This window comes from Serinus canaria, chromosome 2 (assembly GCF_022539315.1).
Source record: "Serinus canaria isolate serCan28SL12 chromosome 2, serCan2020, whole genome shotgun sequence".
Lineage (NCBI taxonomy): Eukaryota > Metazoa > Chordata > Aves > Passeriformes > Fringillidae > Serinus > Serinus canaria.
The window spans coordinates 45068035-45095477 of NC_066315.1; the positions used below are offsets into that span (position 1 = coordinate 45068035).

Here is a 27443-nt window from a genome sequence, read left to right on the forward strand (position 1 = left end):
ATAGCAGTGTAACTTCCTCTGTCTTTGAGAAAGACGAAGATCTTGCTTAGGAGAGCCTCATATTTTGCTGAACTTAGCAATTTCTGCTTCTGTCTTTGAACCATCTGTAAATCTCTGATGAAAATGGAATAAATTAAATGTGATATCATATTTAGCAGCAAGAGGTATACTTTTTTCAAGTCATAGCATCTGATACTGTTTTGCAAATGCTTATGAGAAGCAGAATTGGTTTCCTTTTTTTTTGTTCTGCTAGATGTGAGTTAAGCTTTTAAATTGTAAGTTGTGCCATTGCTCTTCTTTGCAATGTAAGAATTGAGTTTAGAACAGGTGAGAGAGTTAATGTTTTCAGAAGTGGTGCTTGGTTTGTTCCAGGCAAGTGCACAGGGTGTTTCAGGGAATATCATTAGGGTATCAGGTGACCCTGTAGTGCTGAGTGATTGTAAATTTTTCAAACTATCTACTGCCTGGTGCCATTGAGACTGCCACTATGGGAGCAAGGCTCAGGCTAGTCCAAAATTAATTTTGCTATATTCTTGTTTATATACTCAGTGGAGCAATTGCTATTTTTTGTCTTTTCTTCTCAGTTTAATATTCTGAGTGGTAAGAACTAAATCAAAGAACCATACAGAAGTTTGGGTTGGAAGGAATCTTTAACTATCATCTAGTCCAAAACCCCCTGCCCTGGGAAGGGATGTCATTCACTGGACCAGTTTGCTCAAAGCCCTGTCCAGCCAGGCCTGGAACAGTTACAGGGATGGGGCTTCTATAACTTTTCTGGGAAGCCTATGCCCATGTCTTAGAATCCTTGTTGCAAATAATTTCTTCCTTATATGTAATCTAGGTATATTCTCTTTTACTTAGATCCCATCTTAAATTCACGAGAATAATAATTGATTAGCACATAAAAATTATTATAAAACTTGTATTTTAAGTGTATTTTGAGTAATAATAATTACTACTATTGCTAATCTTGTTAGCTGTCATTTCTTTCTCCATTTTACTTCTTTCTCATCAGTTCTCTTTCAGATGCTGTTCTGTGGCGTAGCGTCATCAGTCTGTTGCTGGCTAAGGGAACAGTTGTCTTTCAATATAAGTGAATTCAAGTAGCTGGAAGATATTAATTCCTGTGACTGACATTGCATTTATGATGTAGTATTTTATAGAGCTAAAATGGGGCTGTCACTTCATAAGTATGTTTCTGAAATGTCGGTACCTGAAATATGACCTACTAAGGGACCTTTGTGTTCACTTTTTCTAGGGTCACAGGTAGAGATAAAATAAGAATTAAATGCAAAGCAAGAAGAAAACAAATAAAAGAATAAAAATCACAATGCAATGAAAAAATTCTATTTCTGTCCCAGACCAACATAACCAAGATAGATATGCTGTCTTTGGTTCTGGTGCCACAGGCATAGCTAATATAAAAGCAAACTCTGTAGAGTCTGGAAACTGCAGCAATATCCTGGAAAAATTCAAGCAAAGAGAAAGTATTGTCATTTAACCTTGAAATTCTCTCTTTCTAGTCTCTAGATTCATTTACTTGTTCTTTTTAATTTTTCATCTTGACTACATCCTGTTCCTTCTGGTAAACAGTAATAAAGCAAAATTATGTTAATGCACAGAATTTAATTAGGGAATGGGGTTGGTGGCTTGTTTGTTGGACACCAAGTTAAGCTCATCAGTGGTTTGTATGTCTGTGGGAGATTTTTGAATAACAGTAAATTTCCTTCCTGTTGTGTCTATAAGAGAAGGAGTGTTTCTAGTATTTACATAGAATAAGAAACTGTACTTCCTTTTGCTATCTTTTTTTATTATTATTGTTTGTTCCAGTTGAGAACTTCTCTGGCTGTGAATACAAACATGGCTCTTAATACCAGACTCATTTCCTTTTTCCTCTGAAAGCAAGGAAGCTTTTGATGGCTATATAAATACTGTCTTTTTTAGACCTGGATTATAAAAATACCTATGTTTGTAAACTGACATTAAGAAGGTAGCAAGTGCTTCAACTCTTATTTAGCCTAAATATGTATTAAATCCACTCAGGAGAGTTTTAATCACTGTGGTGCACACACAGAGTTAGGGCTACTCTGAATTCTAACCTTGCTCCACTATCATAGTTCAGTTTTGTTCAGACCACTGAATCCACCTCAGCTCCTTTTGTTCTTGGAATTCATGTTCACAGCCTGGCATAAATTCATCTTCAAGCTCTTAAATAAATGCCAAGATAACACTGTGATGCATGGGGTATGAAAGTGTGTTTGTGTAATACACATACTGTTTATCAGGAACATTAACTTGAGATAGAATTGAGAATAAAGATTATATACCACTAATTTATGGAAGAAGAAACTTTATAGTTTGCCCATAAACTCCATTCCTCTAGTTCACAAAGATACTGTAATATACTAAAAATGTTTTTTGTTTTCTGGATTTGTGTTTAATAATGTGATTAAGGTAAAGATTTGTTCATGTCCGTGGTCCTTAATTAACTGATCAAAAAAACCCAAAACCAACAAACCCAACATATACGTTAGTCTACTACGCATTCTACTTTTTTTCAATGTTTAGTCATATGGAAACAAAAATGCTAAAATGGAGGAGATAACCAATTCTGTAATCTTCTGTAATGTCAGATGAAAGGGACAAGACTAGTGATTTAAAAGTTGTTGAAATTTAAGTGTTGACTCAGTCATGAATTGCCTCCTCCTGACCATGGATATTAATCACAGAAAAATCATGCCAAGTAAAATCTCCCTATAATATTTAGAATACACATGAATTTCACTACTAAGCAAACAAACTTATTATTTAAGAGATAATATTTATTGAGTATAGCACCACAAAAAACAACTGTAGTCATTAATAGACTTATTAAATAATTTTTTACACCTATTAAACACAGAGCTTTGCAATGTAGAGTTTTCATTTGCAGCAATCAGTTAATAATTTCTCTTGCCTTGACTGCGTAGTGTCCTAGTAGGAATATAGTTTGCTTAGAGCATAATTGCTTGTCTGCCTAAGCCCAGGACAGAAACATGAAAGAAATGTCCTCTCTCTCATGGGATAATAATGCTGGCTGTATCATTTCCCAGCATTTCTGCCAGTCTGTTCACTGAGGAATATTGTTAGTGCTCCTCTGTTTCCTGCAATGTGGTTTGGTGCCTTGGTATCAACTAACAGATGCAGCTACTCTAGGAGTACCTTGAGTGGGGAAAGGCTGGAAGATGAGATTCCTAGGACATCCATGCACAGCAGGATGTGCTTTTTGAGCTGAGTAGATTGATAGCTGGTAGAGCCTGGTTGTTGAGTATGCTTGTTTTCTCAATGTGTGTCTTTTGGGAATATGCAAAATCTCTATGAACCAGTGTCTACAAATGAGATGTATAGACTGACTTAAAAAAAATATATAAAGAGAATTTCCTGATGTCTTTCAGACTAGTAATCAGCTACTTAAATAATCCTTAAAGTAAATAATAATAGAAATTGAGGAATGCTGTATTTGGAAGGTGCCAAATGTAACCAGACTATACCATGATTCTAGCAACAGAAGATTCAGATGTTTCCTTTTGATTTAACAGCCCTTCATTGTTTTGAAGTTTAATGTAACTTGAAAAAACTAGTTATCAGCTTTCTCTGTTGCAATTACAGATTGAGTAACTGTGGTTGTGTGGGAAAAAAAACAATGCTTTTCAAAAGAAATAGTATTTTGAGGGTAGAAGGCATAAAGCAAGGCATAAAGTCAAAAGAATTAAATATGTAAATGTGTTTTTCTGGCCCCTTTTGTCAGCTTGAATATATCTCTCAACCAAACTAATTTGTGGTAGAGAAAAGCATCCTTTCCTCATTCAGACAGGTTCAATTTCCCATTACTTTGTCAGCCTATGGCTTCTCATTCAACATCTTTTTCACCAACACCACTGGATTTTCAGGAAGTGTGTGAGTCCAAAGAATAAAACATTAAATTTGAGACTAAGAGGGGCAATGAATATTTTTTCTATCTCTTTTACTTCCTTAAATAGCTTTTCCTCTGTGGTTTTTTTTTTTTTTTTTTTTTTGCCAGGATTTTTTTTTCAGTTACAGAAAAAATCAGGAAAGGCTTTTCAATCCTGATCTTGCACACCTCAGTAGGCAGCAGAAACTGAATATCAGTTTTTGCTTTTAAATACTGCTTTACCAACCAGTTAGCTATGGATATGGGAGCTGGTTCTGAGGGAGAAGAGACAGAGACCCATTTCTTAACAGCTGATGATGGATTAATGAATAGAGTATAGGAGACTTCTTTCCTTGTGGTGGCAAAGTGTTTTTGCATCAAAGCGAATCCATGCAGAAAAAAGATGTCCACTGATTGCTATCTGTTGTTCTGAGTTCTTGAAGTAGCTTTAATGAATGCTGGAAATTCAAATCTGATAAGTGAATATTTTGCTATGGTAATTTTTGGCATAATGTTTGATTGCACCTCCCAAGTGAGTTTGCAGTTCAAATGCTTCACTGCTACTTGAGACTCTCCATAGCATCTCCAGATTTATGAGTCTATATATGAAGTTACTGCTGTGTACAGTTTCATTGCTTCAGAGCATACCAGCATGAATTCTTTCAGAATACTGGAATTCTCCAGAGTGAGATATCTGTATAGATTTTTTTCCCATACTGTCTGTTCAGTTGTATGCAAATTTTTCTTTATAGGAAACCTCAGTGTTAATCAGAATGAATAGCTTTAATCCTCAGAAAGCTGATTTGTTTGGCTACTTTTTTCTAGGTAATGGGGAAGTTTGTTTTTATATGAAATTGCTTCTGAGTGTCCTCTGGGTGAAGAAGCCTGACTCTGCTTGAGGGAGGAGCCTACTCCGACTCCCTCTGTTGACAGTAAAGAAAATTTTCCATGAGAGTTGAGTTCTTTCATTAAGGTTTTAAGGTGCAAAAGGATAAGCTTTGAGTTTTCATTGCTGCTAGAAATTTAGGTGCAATTTTGTCGAAAGAGGAAATGTTACTCTACTTTAAGAGCTGCAGCTGAATTGCTTTGCAATTCATCTGTAACAGTAAATGTAAGATTGTGAAATTTTGCATTGTCTGCTGCAGTGGGTATTAGAACAAAATGTAAAACTAATTCTACTGTTTTCTGTTGGTTGATACTTGACATTCTAGGTTTTTATTAATGATTTCCTTTCTCCTTAGTTAATCCTTCAAAATCACTACTTTTCCTCTATAATCAATTGACTTTGCCTAAGCGCATATTGACTAAGAATGTGGATGCTCCTTATTTTTCAATATTCCAGCAGGAATTTTTGTGAAAGTTGCAAGACTTATAATTTTTGTATGTGAACTGAATATGTCACCATTGTGATACATCTGAAAAGTATGATCATTCTAGGAATTGGTTGTCAGATTAGTTGCTCCTTTTTGTGTGACCATACCCAGAGGGAAATATTTTGAAATATTAATTCTGGTAGAACTGTACTTTTGAAAAAGTCTGATTTTTGAAAAGCAGAGTAGCAAGAGAGATATGACTGTTCTTACTTCTGATTTATATTATTAATAAGGAAAATATGATTACCTTAATGTTAGAGATAGATATTTATATGCTTTCTGTTTGTGTATAACTGGTCTTATGAATCAAAAGCCACAAAAATGTTAGAGATTAAATTAACCAAAGTTTCTGATTCTCCGTTTCATAAAGTAATAGCAAATCAAAATAAGCTAGATTGAAGGCAATCTTAAACTATGTTCCTGTAAACAGGTCCTTGTTAGCATCAATAGTTTGGTTTATTTCATCTCAACTATACTGTGACAAAGAATCATCAGATAGGAACGGCATATTTTAATAACTTTCAATATGGTTAATTTCTATAATTTTCTTCTTTCAATTGATTTAGTATATGAAAAATCAAGCCTCTATATTCTTATGTCTCCTTACTTACCTAACTTATGTTCATAGATCATATATAAGCTTGAGAAAGAAAGTGTAAAGTTTAATGACTCTTGTTATATGGAATGGGCAGGAGTACTGTGGTATGTAGTGTAAGATTTAATTACAGCACATCTGTAAATGTAGCATTTAGGGCTTTCTCTTCTGGGTTCTTAGATACATAAGTAGCAGACATGTATGTGAAGTCTCCCAAATTGCAAACCTCTTATCACAAGTACAATCTCTTTTGTTATCAAAAATGTAATTAAAATACTGTAGTTTGCCTAGTACTGTTCTAAGTTCTGATCCCCTTAAAGGAAGAGAAAAGGCAGCTTTAGCCATAGTATCTTGCCAAGATTCCTACTCCCTCTTTGCTAATTCACACCCTTTTCCCTAACTAGTTTAAATAAATACTTCAACTGATTTCTTTTGTGAAAGTACAACCCTTCAAAATTAGAATGAAAAGTTTAATGGCCTAAATACAGTTCAGACCTATTAGAAAAGCTTGATTTATCTTCTGTGGTTTCTTTTTTTTTTAATATTAGTATTTCCTTGTTATGCCCTTGGTATTTCATAGCTGTCCTTTTTAAGCACTGAAGCAATTATTTTTAAGAAGGCTGATTCTTCAGGGTCCAGTGCTTTCCTGCCTTTCATTCGCTGAAGCTGTACATTTTAATGAAGTTGTTTCATCTGTGTTGCCAAACACTAGAATTTTACTGCTTCAATTCTAATTATCTCTGCTGGCAAATGCTAGGTTTTATTAAAGCTGTCAAGTGCACCGTTCATTAGATGTCCACAGTCAGTGGTGCTGTGCACACAAATTAGATCGGCTTTACTCCTTGATAGATTATGAACTTAAATATTTTTATATAAACCTCAAAAATTGAGTCTAACAGCAATCAGTGATGGCTTAGATAAGGAAAGCATATCTGTAGCTTCTTGAAACCAAATATCTTGTCAAAACTCATCATGGAACATAGGTTAAATCACTAGTAGTACAGCTGAGTATACCATTTATATGATTATTTAATTCATTAAGATACCTTTTCCTTCCTCAAGATATTTACATTGCATCTTGATTTCTAATTTGTATGTATTAAGTGTAAGATAAGTTTTGTTATTTATCCTTTGATATAAGTAGAGAACATCAGTTCTGGTCATTCAGCAGAGGGTTGCAAAGCGCAATTGATGTCTATTAAAAGCAAAAATGGCTTAACTGAAATGTTACTAACCTGGTGAGTGTGAAAGATTGTTATCATAAACAACTAACAACTTCTTTTCTAACTGCATATCTGAAAGGGGAATTTTACCAGAAAGTGTTTACTTCAAATATATGAAGCAGTAATAGAAATATTGTATCTGCAAAGAAAATATTTGAGTCAGATCTCATTTTGACATCTGGGGATATTTTTTGCTTTTGTTAATTTTATTGTTTTAGTGCATGTATCACTATCCTCAGTAGTGGAAATAGTAATTCTTGCTATTTAATGTCTTGTTTTCTAGGCATTCTTTAGGAGCATTAATAAGATATTGTGATGATAGATTACCAGATAAACACATTATCTTTTGAACATAATGTTTTTCTTATGTTTCAGATATCTGTCGGAAAATAAATTCAAATTTACCTTTAGTACCATGGCTTTATGGTGTCTGTTTCCTGTATTGGTTACCTTACCTTTGAGGAATATGGTGTTCATACTTTCCAACTTTGCTTTTGAATTTATCAGGCTGTATTTCAAACCTTCAGAGGAACAGATATTTATTGTGTTTTTTATGGAAATCATAAATAACATCTCAAAATGCTATATAAAGTAAATAAAATTTAAGAGCTCTTGGATGTATATATATATTTAAGGCTTGGGTAAGAAACTAAAGTCCTTCAAAAGGCTGTGAGGCGCTCTTCCTTGTCTCTTCTTATAATCTATTTTAGAGCACTTTATTGTGAATAGAAAATTCATATAATGTGACATTGAATAGAAGTCTGTGTATCTTTATGTATTTAATTTTTTGTTGATGTATTATAGTTTTATATATATATTTCATGGTATTTATAGGAAATAATGCATTTTATTTTTTAGTGCAGAAACAGAAAGTATACCTTTGACTGTATTCAAGAGCTGAAGTGATTTTTGCCATCTGAAATGCTTAACTTCAGACAAATTTCATCATGTTCAACTTTATATTTTATTAAATTGTCAAACAGGAGATGGACCCTAATAAATGGTGTATTCTGTGTCAGTGAAGTAGTTGAGCAGTACCAGTATACTGAGAGATTTGGTGGGAAAGGGATGCATGCAAGTTACCTAAGTGCATGTGAGAAACCTATGATGCATGAAACATGACAATTTTTTCTTAGTTGTTATTTTCACTTTGGATGTATGTATCTATTTGGCTTTGAGTCTGAAAATTGGACAAAATATTTCCTGAACCTTCTAGGGAGATTTGAAAAGTACTCAGGCTTATATTTACATCTAAACTCAGATTTGTCAGGGCTTTTCCTATTTTGGCTCCTTGGAAGTTATCTGAGTTATTACTGTCCCTTGTGTGTATATAAATGCATATTGGTTGCATTGCCTTATCCACCCTTTTCAGTCTGAGTGTGCAAATGTAGTGAATATAACAGAAGAAAATAAATTTCTTTAAAAACCTTGGTGCCTTCCTCTTCTCAGTGTAGTCTCAACAATTATGAAAAATCACTGAAGCAATATTCAAACATAAGAAAGACATTAAAAAGGTGGTGCAATTCAATACAGTCATAGGGCTTTAATGTGTCTGTGAAATAATGAATGTATACAAAGAAAACAACAAATAGACTTATGGTGGGGTTATCAGCCTGAGAATGAAAACAGCAACAATAATGCCATTATTAAAAGAAATATACAAAGGGAAATATTTCTGGTTCTGAATATATAGAGATGAGGCTGATAAAGTTCTATGCCATTTTACAAAGTCCTAGCACTTCAGACCTAGATAAGAATTGGTTTAGTTTTAAAGAACATAGGAGAAATTTTGGTCTAACGCTGTAGAACAGGGTCCCTGAAATGGATGTTATCTACTAAGATATTTGGCTGGTTTTATGGTATTTAAATGTTGAATTTTAATGGATTGAGAAAGTACTGCTTTTGTATTCCCACATTTTTTAAGGTAATAGTCTTCTAACCTTGGAAATTGAATACTAGATTTTTACTTTTTTTTACTGTTTTGTTTTGTTTTTGCAGAGATACCAGGACAGTATACTTGGGAATACAATGCAAACTGTAATTGTCTTACTGAATAATATTGTTGCTAACAAAAATGTGAACATGATGCCACTCTTTCAAGAAGGTATGTTGTCTTTATCTTTATTCTCCTTTATTCTCAGACATTTCCCAGTATGTAGCATCTGGCACTGTGTGAAACTAACTTCTGTCTATTTAGATTTTGCAGTGGTTGTTAGATAATCACATTGTAGCTGATGTCCTCCTCATTACTTCCTCTTCGTTCCTTACCGATTTGATTATAAATTTAACTTTTAGAAAGTTCTTGTTCCAGGAAAATGTGCATACAAAAGAATTACTAACTAAAAATTACATTATGCCTGTGAAGAATGGCTTGGGAAGGAAGTAATGGACTAGACTACTGACCACAACAGTGCAGAGTGTAGAGAGACTTCTGCAATTCTTCCTTTTCTCACTAGTTAAACCTGTGAAAGGATAAGTTGTACAATATTTGTGCACACTTTTAAAAAATAGCTTCTGTTCCAGTCCAGTGACTTAGACTAATGGGGTGGAACACAAGCTGACTCTAAAGTCTCAGTTTACAAACCATTGCATGTCTTCATGAAATGCTTGCCACCTAAGTTGGGTAATAAAACACTGGCACAAGTTGTCTGGAGAGTTGTTGGATGCCCCATCCTTGAGAGCATGCAAGGTCAGGTTGAACAGGGCTTGGAGCAACATAATCTAGTTGAAGATGTCCCTGCTCATTACAAGAGGTTTGGACTAGATGACATTTAAAAGTCCTTCCCCACCCAAACTATTCGATGATTCCATGATTCGTTTCACTGTGTTTTATTATTTAGGCTCCTTTTATTTAGAAATTGGTTCTGAAGAAAAGGTTTCTGCTACTGGAAATCTATATAAATTACAAACTTGTTTAGAGACATGCATTTTGATAGCATTTTTCTGTTTCTCATGAACGGGTGAGTGACATCTAGCAATACAGGTCTGTGCTACCATTTTTACTGTTTGTTGCCTCACATAGCAGCCTATGAATCCATCAAGGTAGGCAGTAGGAATCATGTCCTCATTTTCATAATTAGCATAGTAGTTTAAACACTGACCCAGAAAGCAAGAGAGATGAATTCCTGAACCTGTCTAGTCTTAAGGGATTGAATGGACAATGCCATTATTCAGGACACAAACTGGAACTTGACATTGTTGCTAAAACACATGTTCCTCTCCTCTGTTACAAACAGATCCCCTCTGAAGTTAGTGGTGTATTAGCAGACAATAGAGACTGGATAAAAAAAAGGGAAAAAATTGAATAGTATGACTAATTTGGAAAGGGCTGGTTCATAGAGTTCTGATTCTTTGGTTATTCTCACCAAACTGCCTATCACACTTAAAACTGCTTGGGGTTTCTTAGGATTTAGATGTATGTGCTGCTTTTACTATCTTTAGGCACATCTGCTCTCTGTCAGGCAAAATCCTAAGTTGGCACTGACCTGAGCTGCAGCAGGGTGACTTGTTATAACTGCATAATGTGAAGAAGTTTGTTCAAGTCCCACAAGCACTGTAGCCACATAATTGGCATGCCTTGCTTAAAGTAATACATCTCTGCTTTTCTGTGTGGCAAATTAGGTGCAAAACTGTTTAACAGCATGGCAGAAATGCCTCCATTCCCCAAATATCTCTTCTTTATTGTCCTACAGAGCAAACTCCTGCGTGCTTTTTATGCTGCTGGTAGTATGTCTGTGCTCTTTCACTTCTCATCTGCTCCAAAAATAAAACACATCTCTTCAGTCATGCTAGTTTCCAAATTAAGGAAACAGGATAGAAATATTATTAAAGTCTTTTTCTTGTGCTATGTCCTAATGACTCCAGTAATATTTTCAGACTAATACTGATTAGATAACACTAACTTGGGCTCACTGAACTTCAGCAACCACACTAGAGAGAGCAGCACAGCAGCCAAAAATAATTTATCTCAAGTCAAATGTCCCCATCTTCTCTCATCCATTTTCCCCACTGGCTAATCTTCAGAGTACTGGAAACCTGGATTTAGGCCAGTGCTTTATTGATTTAGGGCCTAATTGTCAAGTAAAGAACTTCTAAAATTTGGTTTGCCAAGGATGTTATGAGAGTATTGATCTTGTAATTGAAGACTGTTAGGTTTTCTTTGAATTGAAAGGAAAGAGAAGTTATTCTGTGCAAACTGGAGGGCTTTCTATCCTTTGCGTTACCATCTGTAAATATATAGTGTTCACATCAGGAGAATACCTTAAATAATACTTCTGCTGCCATATCTTTGGCATTTAACTTCTCATTTTTGAATGACTTTTGTGTGATGGAGAAGGATGCAATCTAGTCAAGTGAAAACTGAGCTTCATCTTGCGGAAAAGTATCCTGGAGTCCAAGTAGAAAAGTTGAACATGAGTCAGTAGTGTGCATTTGCAGCCATCAAGGCAGAAGAGGTCTGCAATGAGAAAGAAAAACTAAAAGGCTGAGGAAAGTGATTATTCTCCTTCAATCATTGTAGTGTCTAGTTTTGTGCTCCAGACTATAAGAAAGACACTGACAAGCAAGAGCAAGTCCAGAGAAGGGCAACCAAGATGTTTAGGAGAGTGAACCACATGATGTGTGTATTTTCAGACTCTGCCTGTACTATTATATGAATGTATTTCTTCCCAAGTGCAGAGCTCTGTATTTGCCTTTGTTAAACTTTAAAAGGTTTTTGGCAGCCTTTTTTTTTGAGCTCTTCAGCTTATTGAGTTCTTTCTGAATCCATCAATCCCTCATCACATCAGCTGCTTTCTTCACTTCAATGTCATCTGTAAACTTGCTGAACATGCATGTTAATACATCCTATTAACACTGTGTCTGTGCTGTTAATGAAGGCATTCAGCATTCACGAGCTATTCTCCTGTGTTAAAAAAAAGGCTGAAGACAGTATTATGGTCAATTTCATAATTTCATTAATTTCCCTTATTTCCCCTTTACAGCATGATAATTAATTCATGTACCTATGGAGCTTCAGAAATTTAAAACCAGAGATACTTGCTGAACATTAGAAGGAACTCAGGTTAGATGGTCAGTCCTGTCGAGATTTTTGTATCTAAGAGTCAAGGCATTAGCAATGAAGATTTCCTTCCAATTTTGTGCATGCTTTTCTTCAGCTGCCAAGAAGCTGTATTTTTGCAGACAGATCATTTAGAAACCCACGTCACTGTTTCTTTTTGTGCCTGTTAGCCTTCAGAACTCTCACTTGCTCAAAGGAGTTGTATGAGGTGATAGATTTTTTTTAAAGGGCTGTAGCTTACATGTTGAACTTTCCCCTTTCTCAAGGAAATCTTGCATGATGGCACTTTCTGCATTACTGCTTCTATGATTTCCTGTTAATAAAAATGATATGGTTGTGTATTTCAGCAACTTTCACAGAAGGTGAATTGCCTGGTATTAATTTCTTTCTTCCCTGAACTGTGTCCTTTTGTGTTAAAATACATCAGACATGTACTGATAACCACTTAAAATGTTTAAAGGGGAAATGGAGAATAACATATGCAAGTGAAGTCACGGAGGAAATTTAAAATGGCCTGTACTTGTGTTATCAGCTATTAAACATTTGTTCTGTTAACATTAATGACAATTTCTACTTAATAATCAGAGGGGAATACTATGATTCAGTTTAATTACTGAGACTGGAATTCAATAAGGAAAGTAGGTTTAAGATAGGGTCCCTTGTGAATAGTTAAGAAAAGATATTCAAAAGAGACAATTGTGGTCATTTTCAGGAAGGTCTTCTAAGAGAGCGACACTTACCCTCTCTTCCTCTGTCTTGGCTTCTGGCTGCCAATTTTTCATTCTTCCCTTTCCCCATCTTTTGTTATTGGGCAACTTCAAGTTCACTTGAGAGAGCACAGAGGTCCAAATATGTATTCAGTCTATAATAATCAGTATAAGATGACAGAGACCCAAGTTAATGCCATAATTTAGAGAAAGACAAAAGCCTTATCAATTAAATATTCTTCACTAATGTACAGCAAATAGAATAGTGCTATACATGACATGTACAAAATATAGCTATGTACTGATACATTATGTACTATAAAGATCTATTAATTAATGTTTCTCTGTGGCCTTTTCAGTATTCATGTCCCATTTGCTTTCTAGGATGCCTGCGGTCTCTCTTTTGGGTTTGTAACCACTGAGTTTAATGGTGTGTTGGTCAATGCCTGAGGAAGGTACCTATGAAATGATCCCACAGGCTCACTCAGTGCATGGGAACAACTCACACTGGAGGGCATGCTTTTAGTTGAGTGACATAGGACAAAGCAGCACCAAGGTTCCAGAAGTAGGGGCAGGGAGTCATCAGTGAGGACGATGGTGACTTAACTGGCACAGAGGTAGACAGAGATATAGGATGCAGATCTGTAGACAATTATTTTTAGTTCTAATTGTCATGAAAAAAACCAGCCATACATTACTTTGTGCCTGTCATATTAAAAGGGTTGACATTTGTTGACTACAAAATGAAAACCCTGTTCTAGATGCTAAGATTATGAATTCCTAAGCAGGTGTTGTAGGAGTACAGTTTCTATAGACAGGCACTAGAGCAGTCTACTGAAAAGACATTGACTCTCTTAGATGTGTGTCTAGTGAAAAGCACTGACATACTGACAAATTTATACATAAGACAAACCATGAAGTCAGGGTTGGCTGCTTGATAAGTGAGTGATGTGAGTGTGCAAGGCTGCTTCATTATGTGGATGTGATGATTAATAAATAGCCAAGTGTTCCACAGCACTTAACATTGTGAAATTCTTGTACTCAAGAACAATTAACAGATGTATAAATTTTTTCTTTTGCTCTCAGTCTCTTTGTTGCTTTTCTTTCTTTAATTGTGATTTTTTTGGGGGGGATTTGGTTTGTTTTTCACATAGTTTGTACAAATTAAAACCAGAAAAATTTGAATCGTTGTCTAGTTAGCAGTGCTTTCCATCTCTATGGTTTGTCCATGGGTAGTATTCAAAGGAAAGAAATGTCTTCATTCTAACTGTTGCATCATTTTGGTTATAGGAAGAGTTTGGGTATATCATGTTAGATTGTAGAGGAATGTCTTTCAAAGGCTTTAATTGCTTTGCAAAGATCTTCATGCTGAAGAAATGAGCAAAACATCTTGTTAGAAAGTAGATCTTATAGGCTGCAGTGGGTAACTGCTGATAGTCTGTCTGCAGCTAGTTATTCCTGATAATGCATCAAATTTATTATGTTTAGATAAAAAGCTATTTTCAGCATGTTTCAAAAGTAATTCCAAGTTTCCACTGTTATTCAGGGCTGATCTAGTAAGCTGTTTTCAGCCCAGTATTACTTACGAGTGAGTTTACATTTTTAGCTTTTCTGAATCCCATTATACTTCATAAATCAGTCACCAATTTTTTTTATGATGGTTGTGTAAGAGATGATTTTATATAAAGTTCAATACAGTCATGTTGAATTGAATTGCCTTTCCCAGACTGTACTGCTGTGATCTTGTGTTTGGCTACTATACTGAAGTAACTACCACTAGCAGAGTATAAGCAGAGATGTTTATCTGAATGTTACAAATAAGTTTCCATTATATGATAGAGAAAATTCTAAACTGTATGTCTTAGTGATGTTGAATCTCAAAAACTAAAGTAAAAGGGGTATTATGGGGCTTGGTGCAATAAAAATAGTCTTTGAGTTCTGTGAAAATGTGACCACTACTAGTAATACATGGTACTTTAAGCAGTTTGAGTAAAACCTGAAGTTCCTAAGGACCTTTGGTGGAAGTGTAGAATGTCAGCTACAGCAGTCATAATATTCAATATCATACTAAGAAAGCATGCTAGGTGCTTAAAGCAGGGACAGTTATTAAAAAGAACAGATCTACAATAAAGTTTGTAGTCAGATGATCATAGCTCATTTGCACCTCATTAAAGAAAGATCAGCTTTCATGCCGAAGTATCCTTATTCATCCTGTGGTCTGCTGCTTTGACTTTTAGTCAAATGTCAAGGGATTAATTAGATTTCAGATCTCTTTGTTATTGTTAGTCTGTTAAATACCTGCATAGCCAAAAAATGACACTCATGAGACCAACATCCAATTTCAACATTTTTCTTGAAAAATAAAGAAAAAAGTCTTTTAAATACAAAGATCTTTACAAAGTAATAGTTATTACTGCCATAATGATGGCTATGAAATCTGAGCTCTCTAGATAGACCCCAAACTTTTCTAACTTACCTAAATCTTAGGAGGATATTCGTCTACCTTTCATTTCTCAGGGATAATTTGATTTCAGCTTCAGTCATTTGATCATGATGCCCATAGCACACTTTTAAAGAACAGTTTGTAGCTTCTTAGCCAGCTCTTGTCACATGCTACATCACCCGTGCATGAAATTGGAGAGTAGACTGCAGTAAGTTGATAACCCACATCTTCCTCCTTGCTGCATCCACCTATGCAGTAGTCTGAACTACAGTGCAACACTGAGAAATTATTGATGTGTCATTACATATGACTTGGATTTTAGGGGTAAAATTTGTAAAAAAAAAAAAAAGTTTTTGGAGTAGCTGGCTTCAAAGTTGCAGCATTTTCTTCCAAGGTGGGAGAATTTAACTATCTCTTAAGATGGTGATCAACAAGAGGAACATGAATTAGTCATACAGAAGAAGTCTGCTTGCAAGGAAAAGGCCATACTTGAAAAATTCTGCAGAATACTTAAAGTATTCTAGAGTTGCCTAAAGTAATATGCCCTTAAAAAATAAAAGGCAACAACAAATAAAACCCACAGACTTAGTCTGTAAAGAAATCAGATACACATTCAGACTGGTTCTGAAGTTATTTACTCATTCCTTACTAGCTTCTATTTTTTCCTAGGATTCTCCTGCAGAAGTTTTACTGGATACATTATAGAGCTATTGTAGGTACAGTTTGTGGTAATTGGGAGTGGGGCTGTGGCCAAGCCTCATCCCCAGTGGGCTACAGCTGTGTAGGTCAGGTAAACAGCATTGAAAGCAATGAGCCATGGAGTGCCCAGGTGCACTGACCAATCACCAAAGGGTACAGAGGGCACGCAGGTGCAATGGATGAAAGATAATGGTATAAAAGGTTCTGCTGAAGAACAAGAAAGAGCAGCTGCTTGCAGTGTTCTGAAGTGAAGTTACTCTGTATGGGCAGATGCTTGCAGCCTTCTGATGTGATAGGGTGTTACTCTGCTTGGGTGATTGCTTAAAGCCTTCTGAAGTTGTATAGGGATGCTCTGTGTATCATGGCTGTCTTAACTGCGGCATATGCTGCAACAAAATATTTGTTTAGTGACTGAAGGTAGAAAAGGTGTTTTATGGCACTGCTTTATATCTGCTTGCTGTAAAACTTAGTTCATGTGCAATTTATTGTGATTCATAATAGAGAGATTGACAGGGAGAATAAATCAGGGAAATCAGTAGGAGTGAAAACCTAAAAGCATTTTTTCTGCATTTGGTCAATATTTAGAAACAAAATGCTCTTAATTTAATCAGAGTAAAATAAGAAATAATTTTAAAATGGAAAAAATAAATGTATTATCTTGCCTGAGTAGTTCCAGTACTACACCTTGCAGCTTCTGCCATGCAGCATGTAAGCCTTTCACAGCTCCTTGGCAGTACTGTATAAGTTAGTTCAGCTCTTGAGTACATAAGTGTCTCTGTGAACATCTAAAAATACTAGTCCTGTGCTGTGTGTCTTGTGTTCATTTGAGCTGCAGTTTATATGAGAATTTAATGGGGGCTGAGCCTGAAGAAATTTCTTCTGTGATGTTACGAAGCTGAGAATGCTTTTTAGCAGTATTAAGACATATTTTTCTGACCCAAAATGCCAGTCACTCAGATGGAAGTGTGTTACATTACATGGGTAAAGTTAGAAGCCTAGTAGCATAAAAGATATGTGGGAATCATGTCAAAATAGCATGGTAGTAGTGAAGTCTTTGAGGAAAAAATAACCTGTGTCATCCTGTGATATTCATCAATGCAACCATCTGAAAAGGATGAAAATAGAAATGGTGATTGCTGTGAGGAACAGTTATGCCATTAAAGTAGAACCAAGCCTGTTGTTGTTGAGAGTCATACCCATAAGGCACAAAATGTCACAGTATGCTTGCTAGAATTCAAAGGCTAAAATAAGTGAGTAAAGGCTCAACAAGTTGTTACATCTTGTCTCTCTAGTGCTGTGCTCTAAAAGAGACCTGGCATTTCTATGGCTGGGGTAGGTGTCCTGATGCTTTCTATACCTGTCGCCAGCCAAGCAGATCATCTTGCAGCATAGCTGGCTGCTTGAGCTATCTAAGATGTCTCATTTTAACACCTAATTGATGGAAAAGAACAGAATAATAACAAAAAAAATATTCAAAGTCCTGGAATTCCATATTATTCTTGTCTGAGAGGCTTTATGCAGACATCTGATTGTACAATTGATCAGCTTAGTTTAATGGTGGGAGGTTAGTTCAATAAATATAGCAATGTCAAAGCCTAGACTGTCTTTAAATTTCTAAGATGCCAACCATAATAGATGTTTTCTGTACCTGTTTGATACCTAGACAAATTTAAGATTTAAGTTTTGACTGAGTGACTACTCTGATTGATACTACTTGAAGGCAGAAACCTAAAATGGAGAAAGTAAAATTTTTTGTTAAAATGAAAGGCATAGATTTCCTATCAGGTTGAGGATGTAGGTATCTAAAGGTTTCCTGGTAACAAACTCAGGACTATAAATCAGGAAAGTCTTCAAAGCCTTATGCTCCTTCTCACCCACTTAGTCATGAAAATGACCCTTTTTTTAACCTCCTTTCTAGAGACTGTGGTCTTTGCATTTACTCTAGCTGATGCTTTTCCTGCAGTTTGATTCAAGTATTGTCATTTGATGTTATGCTAGTATTCCCATGAACTGCAGTTCAAATAATATGTATTAGCACTAGAGGATTGGGTCAGTTTGAGGAAAAGTTAATAACTAGGTAAGCATGTACCTATCATATTAGCTACAGGTTAAATATTGATGATGCAAACTATTTGTTACAGAAAATTAAGTCATAATGATATCCCTGTGTATCTTGTCAGATATAATTAGTAAGCTGAAAGGTCATTTTAGGAGATTGGATTAAAAATGTAATTGTATATTTGAAAAGAGACATATTTTAAACACAGTATTACTACAGCCATAGGTTGTAGAGCCATCACATATGTTCTATTCTAGCAGTTAGAACAGTCTCAGTATGAAAGCAATGTACCACTGCCAATTTGAGGTAAGTGTAAAGTCACAAAAGTACAAAGTACTATACACAAAATTAAACTACATCAATCATTCTGTCATACGTCAGATGCACTTGTATGATCCTACTGAAAGAAGTTCTTTTTGGCAGAACCAGATCTATCTAGTGGATAGATAAATGAAATCTGAGGTTTTTCACTGCTTTGAAGAATGGTTTGAGGGTTTTATTTGTTTTGTTTTAAATGTCTTCAGTGGTTGTCATAGCTCCCATGCAGCCAAATATTTTTGTCTTCTAAGTTACTTTCAGGGAAGCTGTGTACTGAATAGAGATGTTTAAGCCATTTGTGGACAATTAACTTGAAAGTAATTTCCTCTTTAAATCAGAAAGGGAATTACATCATAATGGATAATCTGAAGTTATTTATATTTTTAAAAGCCTTTTGAAATTCCCAATTTTTACACAAATATAAAGCAGTAGCCTATATTACTTGAAACTTTTCCTGTGGTGTTCTTCTTCTTCCACCTAAACATTTTTTTTAATTTTCAGACTTTTGCCTAAATAACATTTAGGTGTAGTCTTTTTAGTATGATATTCTCTTTTGGTCTTCAGGATCTAATTTTATAGTATTGTTTAGCTTTTCCAAACATTTTAAAGTTACATTTTAATGTGCATTTTATATTCAAGAACTCATTTCTATAGTTAAATGTCTTTTAAAGTCTTTACACATGGATTTTACACCATCTTAAGGCAGTATGAATTCAGGTGAGTGTTTGTGTTCTCATACAAGTTATTTAGGCAAGTTACCAGTCTCCAACTGGTAGGATTTTCCTGTGCCATTTGATCAATGCCTTGTAGATCTGATAGGGTAACTGATTTTATGTGTAGTTGCACATGATCATTTACATTTTATAGCAAAGTATCTGCATGTAATCAGTTTTTGTAAGTCAGCTGATGGGGGAACCTGTTTGAGGTTCAGTTGAAATCTCCAGGTGAGGGACAGTGCTTATTTAAACTGCTGTGACAAAAATGTAGATGTCTACCTGATTAAGGTATTTTTTTAATAAAATACTTTGCATAAATGTAATCCAAACTTATCTATCCATGCTTTAAAAAAATTATCCTGTCTTAGCTTAAGCTTTTTTCTAATTGAGCCAAGAGGGTATTTACGTAAGATGGGTTTATGAAGACAGATCTTTCAGCAAAGGCATATGTTTGAGGACATGTCATGGGTTTCTGATCTGAGCTTTAAGCAAATCAGTTTTACTTTTATCTTAAAGAGGCCCTAACTTGATAAACATTGGAAAATTTTGTTTTATAAATAAGGTTTAAATGTTTCCATGGATGTCTCCATGTTGTTAGAAGATATTGCATCAGCTAGTTGCTCCTTTGTTTTGGTCGAGGAAAGTACTGTGTTTCCCTTTGAATTTTTCAGATTAAGGGGAGAAGAAATAGGATAATTATATCAAGTCTCAAGCTGTTTTCTCTCTTTTAAGAGAATGGAACAACTGGGAAGATTTTTTTTCCCTTCTACCACCCACCTTTGAAAAAGATAAGAAACTTCTTGTTCACCTGCATCCATCCAGTTTCAACTTGTCTAGTCTTTCCTGGGGGCCATTCTTTCCTTACTTATCATATTTCAGATTGCTTACTCAAAAACCTCTAATCCCTATTCCACTGAGTCATGGAAAAATTCCAGTAAAGTGTTTTTAATGGATTTATTCACACTTTTACAAGATTCTATTTCCTTGCTAACATGTCCATATTGTGGCATAAAGTTTTTAGCCAATGATATATCCATGAAATAGAACTTATTTCTCTGGATGACAACAGAATACATGTTTTTGCTGAATAAGTGCAGACAGATATCATGTATTTTGATCCCATCATTCAACCCAGAATGACATGAATTGTGGATTTATGCCATTATTTATCTTACTAGAATAAAAAAGCTCAAACTGTTACTTACTATGCATTTTCTTCTGAAATTACATTGAATGTTAAGAGAACGTGGTTCAAATAGCAACACTACAAGATGAATTTAGAGGTAGCATTTTGTCTATATTGTGAGAAGAAGTCATAAGCAAGATAAGGAAAAGGCAGACAGAATACCCATAGGAACAGAATTTCAAGGCAGGTTTACAGGTTTTGACTGAAGACATGGGAAGAACAGCATTGCTTACAGGTTTTTGCTTGCCTAGGCAATGGGTCAGGCCGTCCCTGAGACCAAGTGTGCATTATGGGATCAGTCTCTGGAGAGCCCAGTCTGGGCTGGCTGCAAGAACTGACATTAGGGCTCTGTTGTGCACTCAGAAAGAAAATCTGTGTTCATGAAAGGTGTGCATGCTGTCATGCACAGCATGCAGTGCTACAACAACACATCCAGAAAGCCTAAAATGACAACTCCTGGCAGTAACTTCCTCATTTGGTTCCATGGACCTGGCCAGTGTGGGTGCTCCCTGTGACATCCAGGATCCCCAGCTGAATTGCAGTCACTCTCCCAGTTCAGTGCAGTATTCTAGCAGGCCAAATTGTACAAAAGTTTTGAATTCTACGTGCCCTGAAATTGCTTATCCTGAAAATTTAACTACATATGCCTCTCATTTCATGTGTTTACTTGCTGCAGCTTTTCTCCAGTTCTCACATGATTTGTTGACAGTCCAGTTCCAGAGAGTCCTGCAGTTTTCCCAAGAGAACTGCATTTACTTGACATAAATCCAGATTCACTGGGTCCAGGCTTTACTTTTTCTAGCCTACTTCTTAAGTCCCTCTCCCTAAAAGCAGAGGGCATGTGCATTAAAGCTAGTCAGTGATCATTTTCTAAAAATGTTGATGGACAAAGGAAAAGAACAAGCGAGTTTGAACAGAGGAGAGAAAATTTTGTGCACATCTCATCTGTTTACTGGTAGGAACTGCATATTGGTTTCCTCTGGAAAAGTGTGCATTCCTGTAATGAAACACATTGGGCATCCCTATATCTGTTTGACATAGTGTCTCTCTGAAACAGAAGTCTTCACACAAAGTGTATTGAGTGTGCTATGATATCACTATTCTATAGGATATCTATTACAATCCTGAATCCTAGATGGAAGCAGTGATCTCTGTTGAATTTGTTGCTGAGTATATTGTCTTAGAAAATGCTGTGGATATTACTTCATTGTTTCAAGCTACAGTTAAATTTTATCATCCTTAATGTTTGTCTCTTCACTTGGGATAGCACGGGGCGGGGGGGGGGGGGGTAGAAACAAAGGAACATGAGTCCTTCGTTGCAAGCTCCCCTTTTCTCCCCACCTCTATTATCTTGTCAAGCTGAATTTCTTTGTCTGAATTTGCTTTCTAGAATCAGTGGTCTGGGCATAAGCAGGCCAAAAGAGAAATATAGGCCTGTAATAGATGTAGTTGCACAGAGGTACTGCACAGGACACGTAAGTGAAACATAAAGCACAGCCTTGTGCAGGATGGTGAGGGCTCCTTGTGTATTGAAGCAAGTTGGTAAACCTGCTGTGATCGTGTAAGTCCACTGATGCCTAAAAACCACCTGTGCCCAGCAGATCTGGTGTTGTTGTGAAAAAGGTACTGTCTTGGTTTAGCCATAGCTGGTGACTGAGCACCACACAGGCTCTCAATCAGCTCTCCCCCAGTGAGGGGAGAGACTTGTAGGCATAAAAGAGTGAGAAAAAACATGTGGGTTGACATTAAAGTAGTTTAATAATTAAAAAGATATCTTAAGAAGAATTTTAAAAATTTTAGGGAAAAGGGAGGAGAAAACCCAAAAAAAAACCAGGGAGAGAGAAAAATAAACACAAGGAGAACAAGTGATACAAATGAAAACAACTGCTCAACACCAACTAAACAATGCCCAGACAGTTCAGGAGCAGTGTTCACCCTGCCAACCTCTCCTCCTCAGTTCTGTTGCTGAGTGTGATGACAAATGGTGTGGAATATCCCTCTGGTCAGCTTTGTTCCCTCCCAGCTTCTGTGCACCTCCAACCTGTTTGTTTATTGGGTGGGGTGAGGAATAGAAAAGCCCTCCACTCTGTGTAAGTGCTGCTCAACAATAACCAAAACATCCCCATGTTTTCAACACTGCTTTCAGCACAAAGCCAAACCAGAGCCCCATGTGGGCTAATGTGAAGACATTTAACTCTATCCAAGCCAAAACCAGTGCAGGTACTGAACCAGTGCTTTCATACAAAGTTTCTTCTGCTAGTCTTCACAAGGTACTCACTTAGATGTACAAGGTACACACTGGCTGTCTAAATCACCTTTTTCTGTGGCCATCTCTCCCCACTATAGTTTTACCAATGTTCTTAACCTCTTTTTCACTTGTGAAGAAATTGGTTGCCCTCAAACAAGCCAATGTCCAGATTCTCAATTAAAGCATCAGCTTATCAGTAGGATTTGTTTCAGTTTGTTGCTGGGGAGGGCAGTGTAGTTCACAGTTTTTGTTTTATAGATGGATGGTTTGGACCAAGACAGCCTAAGAGGCCAGACCATTCTGTGATCTCCTTCCAGAGTTTATGCCGAAGTTTTGCCAGGAGTCTGAGTCAGTCTGTTAACATATGGACACAGGCTCCTCTACTCCCAGCAACAGCTACCTGCATAAAAAAGGTATGGGTCATCCACAACACGGTGTCATTACAGCCATGTTCCCATTGTGTGGATCCTCTTGAAATAGGAGAAAGAGGTATGGAGCACAGAAATCAAACACATGCAGGCTTGCAGTGCTTTCAGAGCCGAGACTGCCTCCTACAGTTCTTTCAAAGCCTCTTGATTAAGTAAGCTGAGCTCTGGTACCAGCTGGTACCAAACTTAGTGTAATCTTTTGAAGTCAAAGATAGTTGGGATCAGGTAGCTGTGCTGACAGAAAATGAAGGATTGACCTAGGTTATACTAATATTACGTTGGGCGCTTCTGGTGTAGCTAGGGACAGCATGATCACAGTGTGATGGGTTCCAGCTCAAAGATCCTAGCAGGAGCCAGTTAACAAGAAGGATAGCATAATTTGAAGTGAATAGTCAGTGGTTGGATTTTAGAGATTTAATCAGGTGTGTCATTATTGGTATCGTCATATGATAGCAAATAAAGGGGTCTGCTTGTCGAAGTTATCCCAGCACTTATTTGGAAAACAGTTTATGTAAAAGAGTGGGCTTAAGGCAAATATAATTTGGGGCTACAAAATATAATCTGGTCATAAGGGCTAAAACAGGTGTGCTATCATGTAACATCCTGACCTCTAAGCCCTTTGATCATTTTAGTGCAAATACACAAAGGCCATCTTGGACAGTTGCAATTACTAGTTAACTGCTTTCATTTCTGTTGAAAATGTAATTGATGAATAACACAGGGTGTTACAGGAAACTGTGGCATAGATACAATTCTGTTGTAATAACCAGCAGCAAATTCCACTTAGGAGATAGTCTAGCCTTTGCTCTTGTTCTTTGGTGCAGATGTAACAACAGTAAAAGGCTCACTTAAAAATCCAAGAACTTCTACTCTATGTTTTCATTTTATAGCAGACTCATGTAAATAGACCAATGGGAATAGAAATAAATATTTAATATCTTGTCTTAGAGAGTGTGACTTTTCAATAGAGAAATGTGTAGAGCTTTTACCCTTATCCTTTGCTGAGTATATGTGGGAACAGTATTCAACCAGGGGTTATTTCTGCAACTTAGAACTGAAAACTTCAGAGAATTTTCTGAAGCCAAAGTTCATTGGTCCTTATCACTCCCAGCCCAAGGCCTCATGAAGGCCAAGCTAGAGCAATTAAAGCTGTTGAGTGCTGTCAGTTTGTGACAACAGTTGGGGGTTGTATCTGTGTTCTGAAGCTGTTCACATCTGGTCTGTATGGGTTTTGTTAAAAAGATGGCTCTCTAAGTTTGAATTTGGTCTCTCAAGGATTTTGGTAAAAGAGAAAGTTGATGTCAAAGCAGAAGTGTGTTAAGATATTTGAAAGAGATAAACAGGGTTTAATATTGTGTAACAGGAAGTCTATTATTAAAATAGAAATATCATTAGAAGAGTTTCCAGTTCTAAATTAAGCCCAGGGTATAAATTCCTCTGTATTTTATCACATAGTAATTGTTGCAGACATGATCTTTCAGAGCAGTAACTCGAAAGTCTTTACTGAAACTTTACTGACTTCAAATCTTGCTGAATGCACAGCATTCCTAATTTTACACAAATAACACATTTAATTTAGTGAAGAAATTAATTTAGTGAAGAAATTTGCCTAGCCTTTGCTGTTAATTTAAGGACCTCATGCAGTCTTTGTTTTTCTCAAAAATATACACTATATATAAACTCACAATGTGCAAGCAGAAATTCTTCCATGTAGGTGTGAAGCAGCAACTGGTAATATCTCAGGTTGGCTTTAAAGGAGATTTTAAAGGCTGTTGTCTCTCAAAGAGTAAAGTGTCCTGTTAGATGTTCTTGTTCCTCATGCAGATAATTAAAACCTGCTGTTTGGAAAATCTTCTAAGCATCATCTACCTTCTGTCTGACAAAACCAAGGGACCCTATTTTAGTTGACACCTTGTAGGAATGAAATAAAGTGTATTGGGTTTTGACTTGAAGTATATATACCATGCTGTAGAATTATTGTGATTTATAAAATTAACCATGAGCTCTAATGTATCTCTGACATATGGGAAGGCATCTAACTGAAAAGTTGCTATAAAGTTTGCTTCATAATAGCAATGATAGTCAATGCAAACAACATGATTTTATCTTACTGAAGTTTATTTAATATTTAGTATTTTATGATGCAAGGTTGTGCTTTCAAATATTGCACAACTGACAAACTAAAAAACTGTAGCAACAAAAATACTTAAATCCACATGAAATGAATGCAAGTTAGATGTTTAATATATGCACAGTTGGTGACAGAAGTATTTTAAATGTATACCCTGGGAAGCCACTGTATTACCTCCTCCTCTATTCCTCCCCAGGTTTTCCAACCAAAATGGTCATTTGGGTGTGTGAATTTGCTTCAGGCAAACCTGGGTGCCAGCAGCATGGCATCCAAACAAATCAAAATTGGCTGTTCACATAGGACACTCTTAATGGCTTCTCAACTCTGTGAATAGATCCCCTGAATATTATTACAGTCTATAGTTATGTAGTATTCACTCATAAAAATTGTAGAAAATATTTATATTCATTCTGTTGTAACTAGAAAGCATTTGAATGTTATAATTTTTTCCAAGGGAAGTTACTTTCTGATCTTTCATTCCATCCCTGTTGAACAAGTTAATGTTCAGTTAATTGTACTCCTAGGAATGAGGACTATCTTGGTAAGTCTTGACTAGACCAAAGCCCCCACCTTCAGAACTTTGGGGCTATGTACCCACATGTGCTGTGAACTGAATTTCAAACGTCTTGGATATCTTTTCTGAATGAATTATATAATGGTTGAGTCAATCTGACGCAAAACCCCGAATCCAATTGAAATTTTGTCACAGATGGGAAACTCCTTTTTTTCTTTTTCCTTTTTTATTTTTTCATTTTCAAAAGCAGCAACAAATCAGGAAGTCTCAAGGTATCAGTGATTATACTTTCAGAAATATTCTTCCTCTGTGTATGTCATTCTAACCATGTCTTTTCACAGAGAACCCCAGTCTAGCTTAGTTTAACTAATTTATTATCTTCTATTATTTTTATGTTGAACAGTCAAGCATATTCAACAGTACATAATTTTATTATTTCTAAATTGTTCAAGTTGCATTTTCACTATCCTTTATTACACTCCGATACTTATGAGAGAATCCCCCTGGTTTTCTATCTTTTAGTTGGCTAATCTATATAAAATGATGGTCTTAATCAACTCCATGTTTGATCCATAGATTCAATTATAGGAAAAAGCAGATTTCTGTGTTGGTGGGTTCAGAAGAGTTTGACTCCCTGGGGAGTCTCCAGTTGTGCAGTCTTTTTTCACAAGAGAAAGTTGCCACCTCTAAACTGACTTCTAACAGTAGCAGCTAAGCACTGCCAGTCCAGGAAAAATTAAAGTAGAGGTATGTTGTGCTTTGACTTGAAGTAGAACCATATTGTTTCTGAGAATGTCAGGTCTTTATTCCTCTCAGGCAGTCACACTCAAGACAACATAGAACTTCCCAGTCTGCTTTTGATCTAGCTGTAGTGAAGGTGATAACTGGCTTTTCTTCCCTGGTTGTCATAATCCTTTCCACATCTATTTTCTTGTGTGTGAGGGAGGGACTGCCTGTTTGAGCACCATTGGTGAGTGCCCTACATTCCACGTGTGTAGGAAAAGCTGAGCCACTCTTCCCACAAAGAGAAGCTCTGGAGAGCCTTGACCGCTTCAATATGATAAATTCAAATGAGGTTCTTGTCCCTTAAACCTAGTGGTTTTTTCTTCAGTCATTAAATGTCCAGTCATTCTACCACGGCTATGAATAGAATAGCCAAAAAGATAGTCTATTTTGCAAATAGACCATTTGCAGAATTTTCTTCTTTAGATACTATTCATTTTTAAGATCAGAATATAAAATAATTTTCAGGGCAGGAGTCATGCAATTGATCTGCTCAACAGCCAAATAATTGTTTTTCCACTTGATGTAACATTGATAACTCACCAAATTTTGAAAACTTTGATCCAATTTCCCATTCTAGCTTATTCTTGCCTCCATATTATTATAGTAGTAACACAAATAGTTTCTAAAACATAAACAGTAACAAATAATAACATTAAAAGCAATGAACCTTTTTTAAAAATGCCATTACCCTAAAAATACCATTTGCTTCATGTCACCTATTTTTAGTTCTTCAAAACAGGAAAACTTAGGTAGTAAGGCTGTGATGCAAAGAATGCAAACTAAGTCCCAGATTTATGTAGGTAAATAAGGTTTTATGAAGAATCTCTATGTCATCATGGAGTATCTTAACTGCTCCAGTACATTCACTCATTCCTGTGTGAAAGAATCAGTACTGTGTTTCTACTTAGCAATATTTTTGAGTTTCAGCATTAAAATTTAAAATATTATAATGTATGGTTTCTATTTAATCTGTCAATATTGTTGGTCCCCTCTGTAAATAAAATAAGGAAGAAAGGTCTAATGCATG

General features: G+C 36.0%; 1 protein-coding gene across 1 annotated transcript in view; it reads left to right on the forward strand.

Annotated features, from left to right (window-relative positions):
• The window catches only part of ULK4 (unc-51 like kinase 4), a 212519-nt gene that overhangs the window by 113693 nt on the left and 71383 nt on the right, over window positions 1–27443 (forward strand). Inside the window, exon 32 of the mRNA XM_050970707.1 lies at window positions 9121–9226. Coding sequence (XP_050826664.1) covers window positions 9121–9226 — 106 coding nt within the window. The remainder of the gene's footprint in view (window positions 1–9120; window positions 9227–27443) is intronic.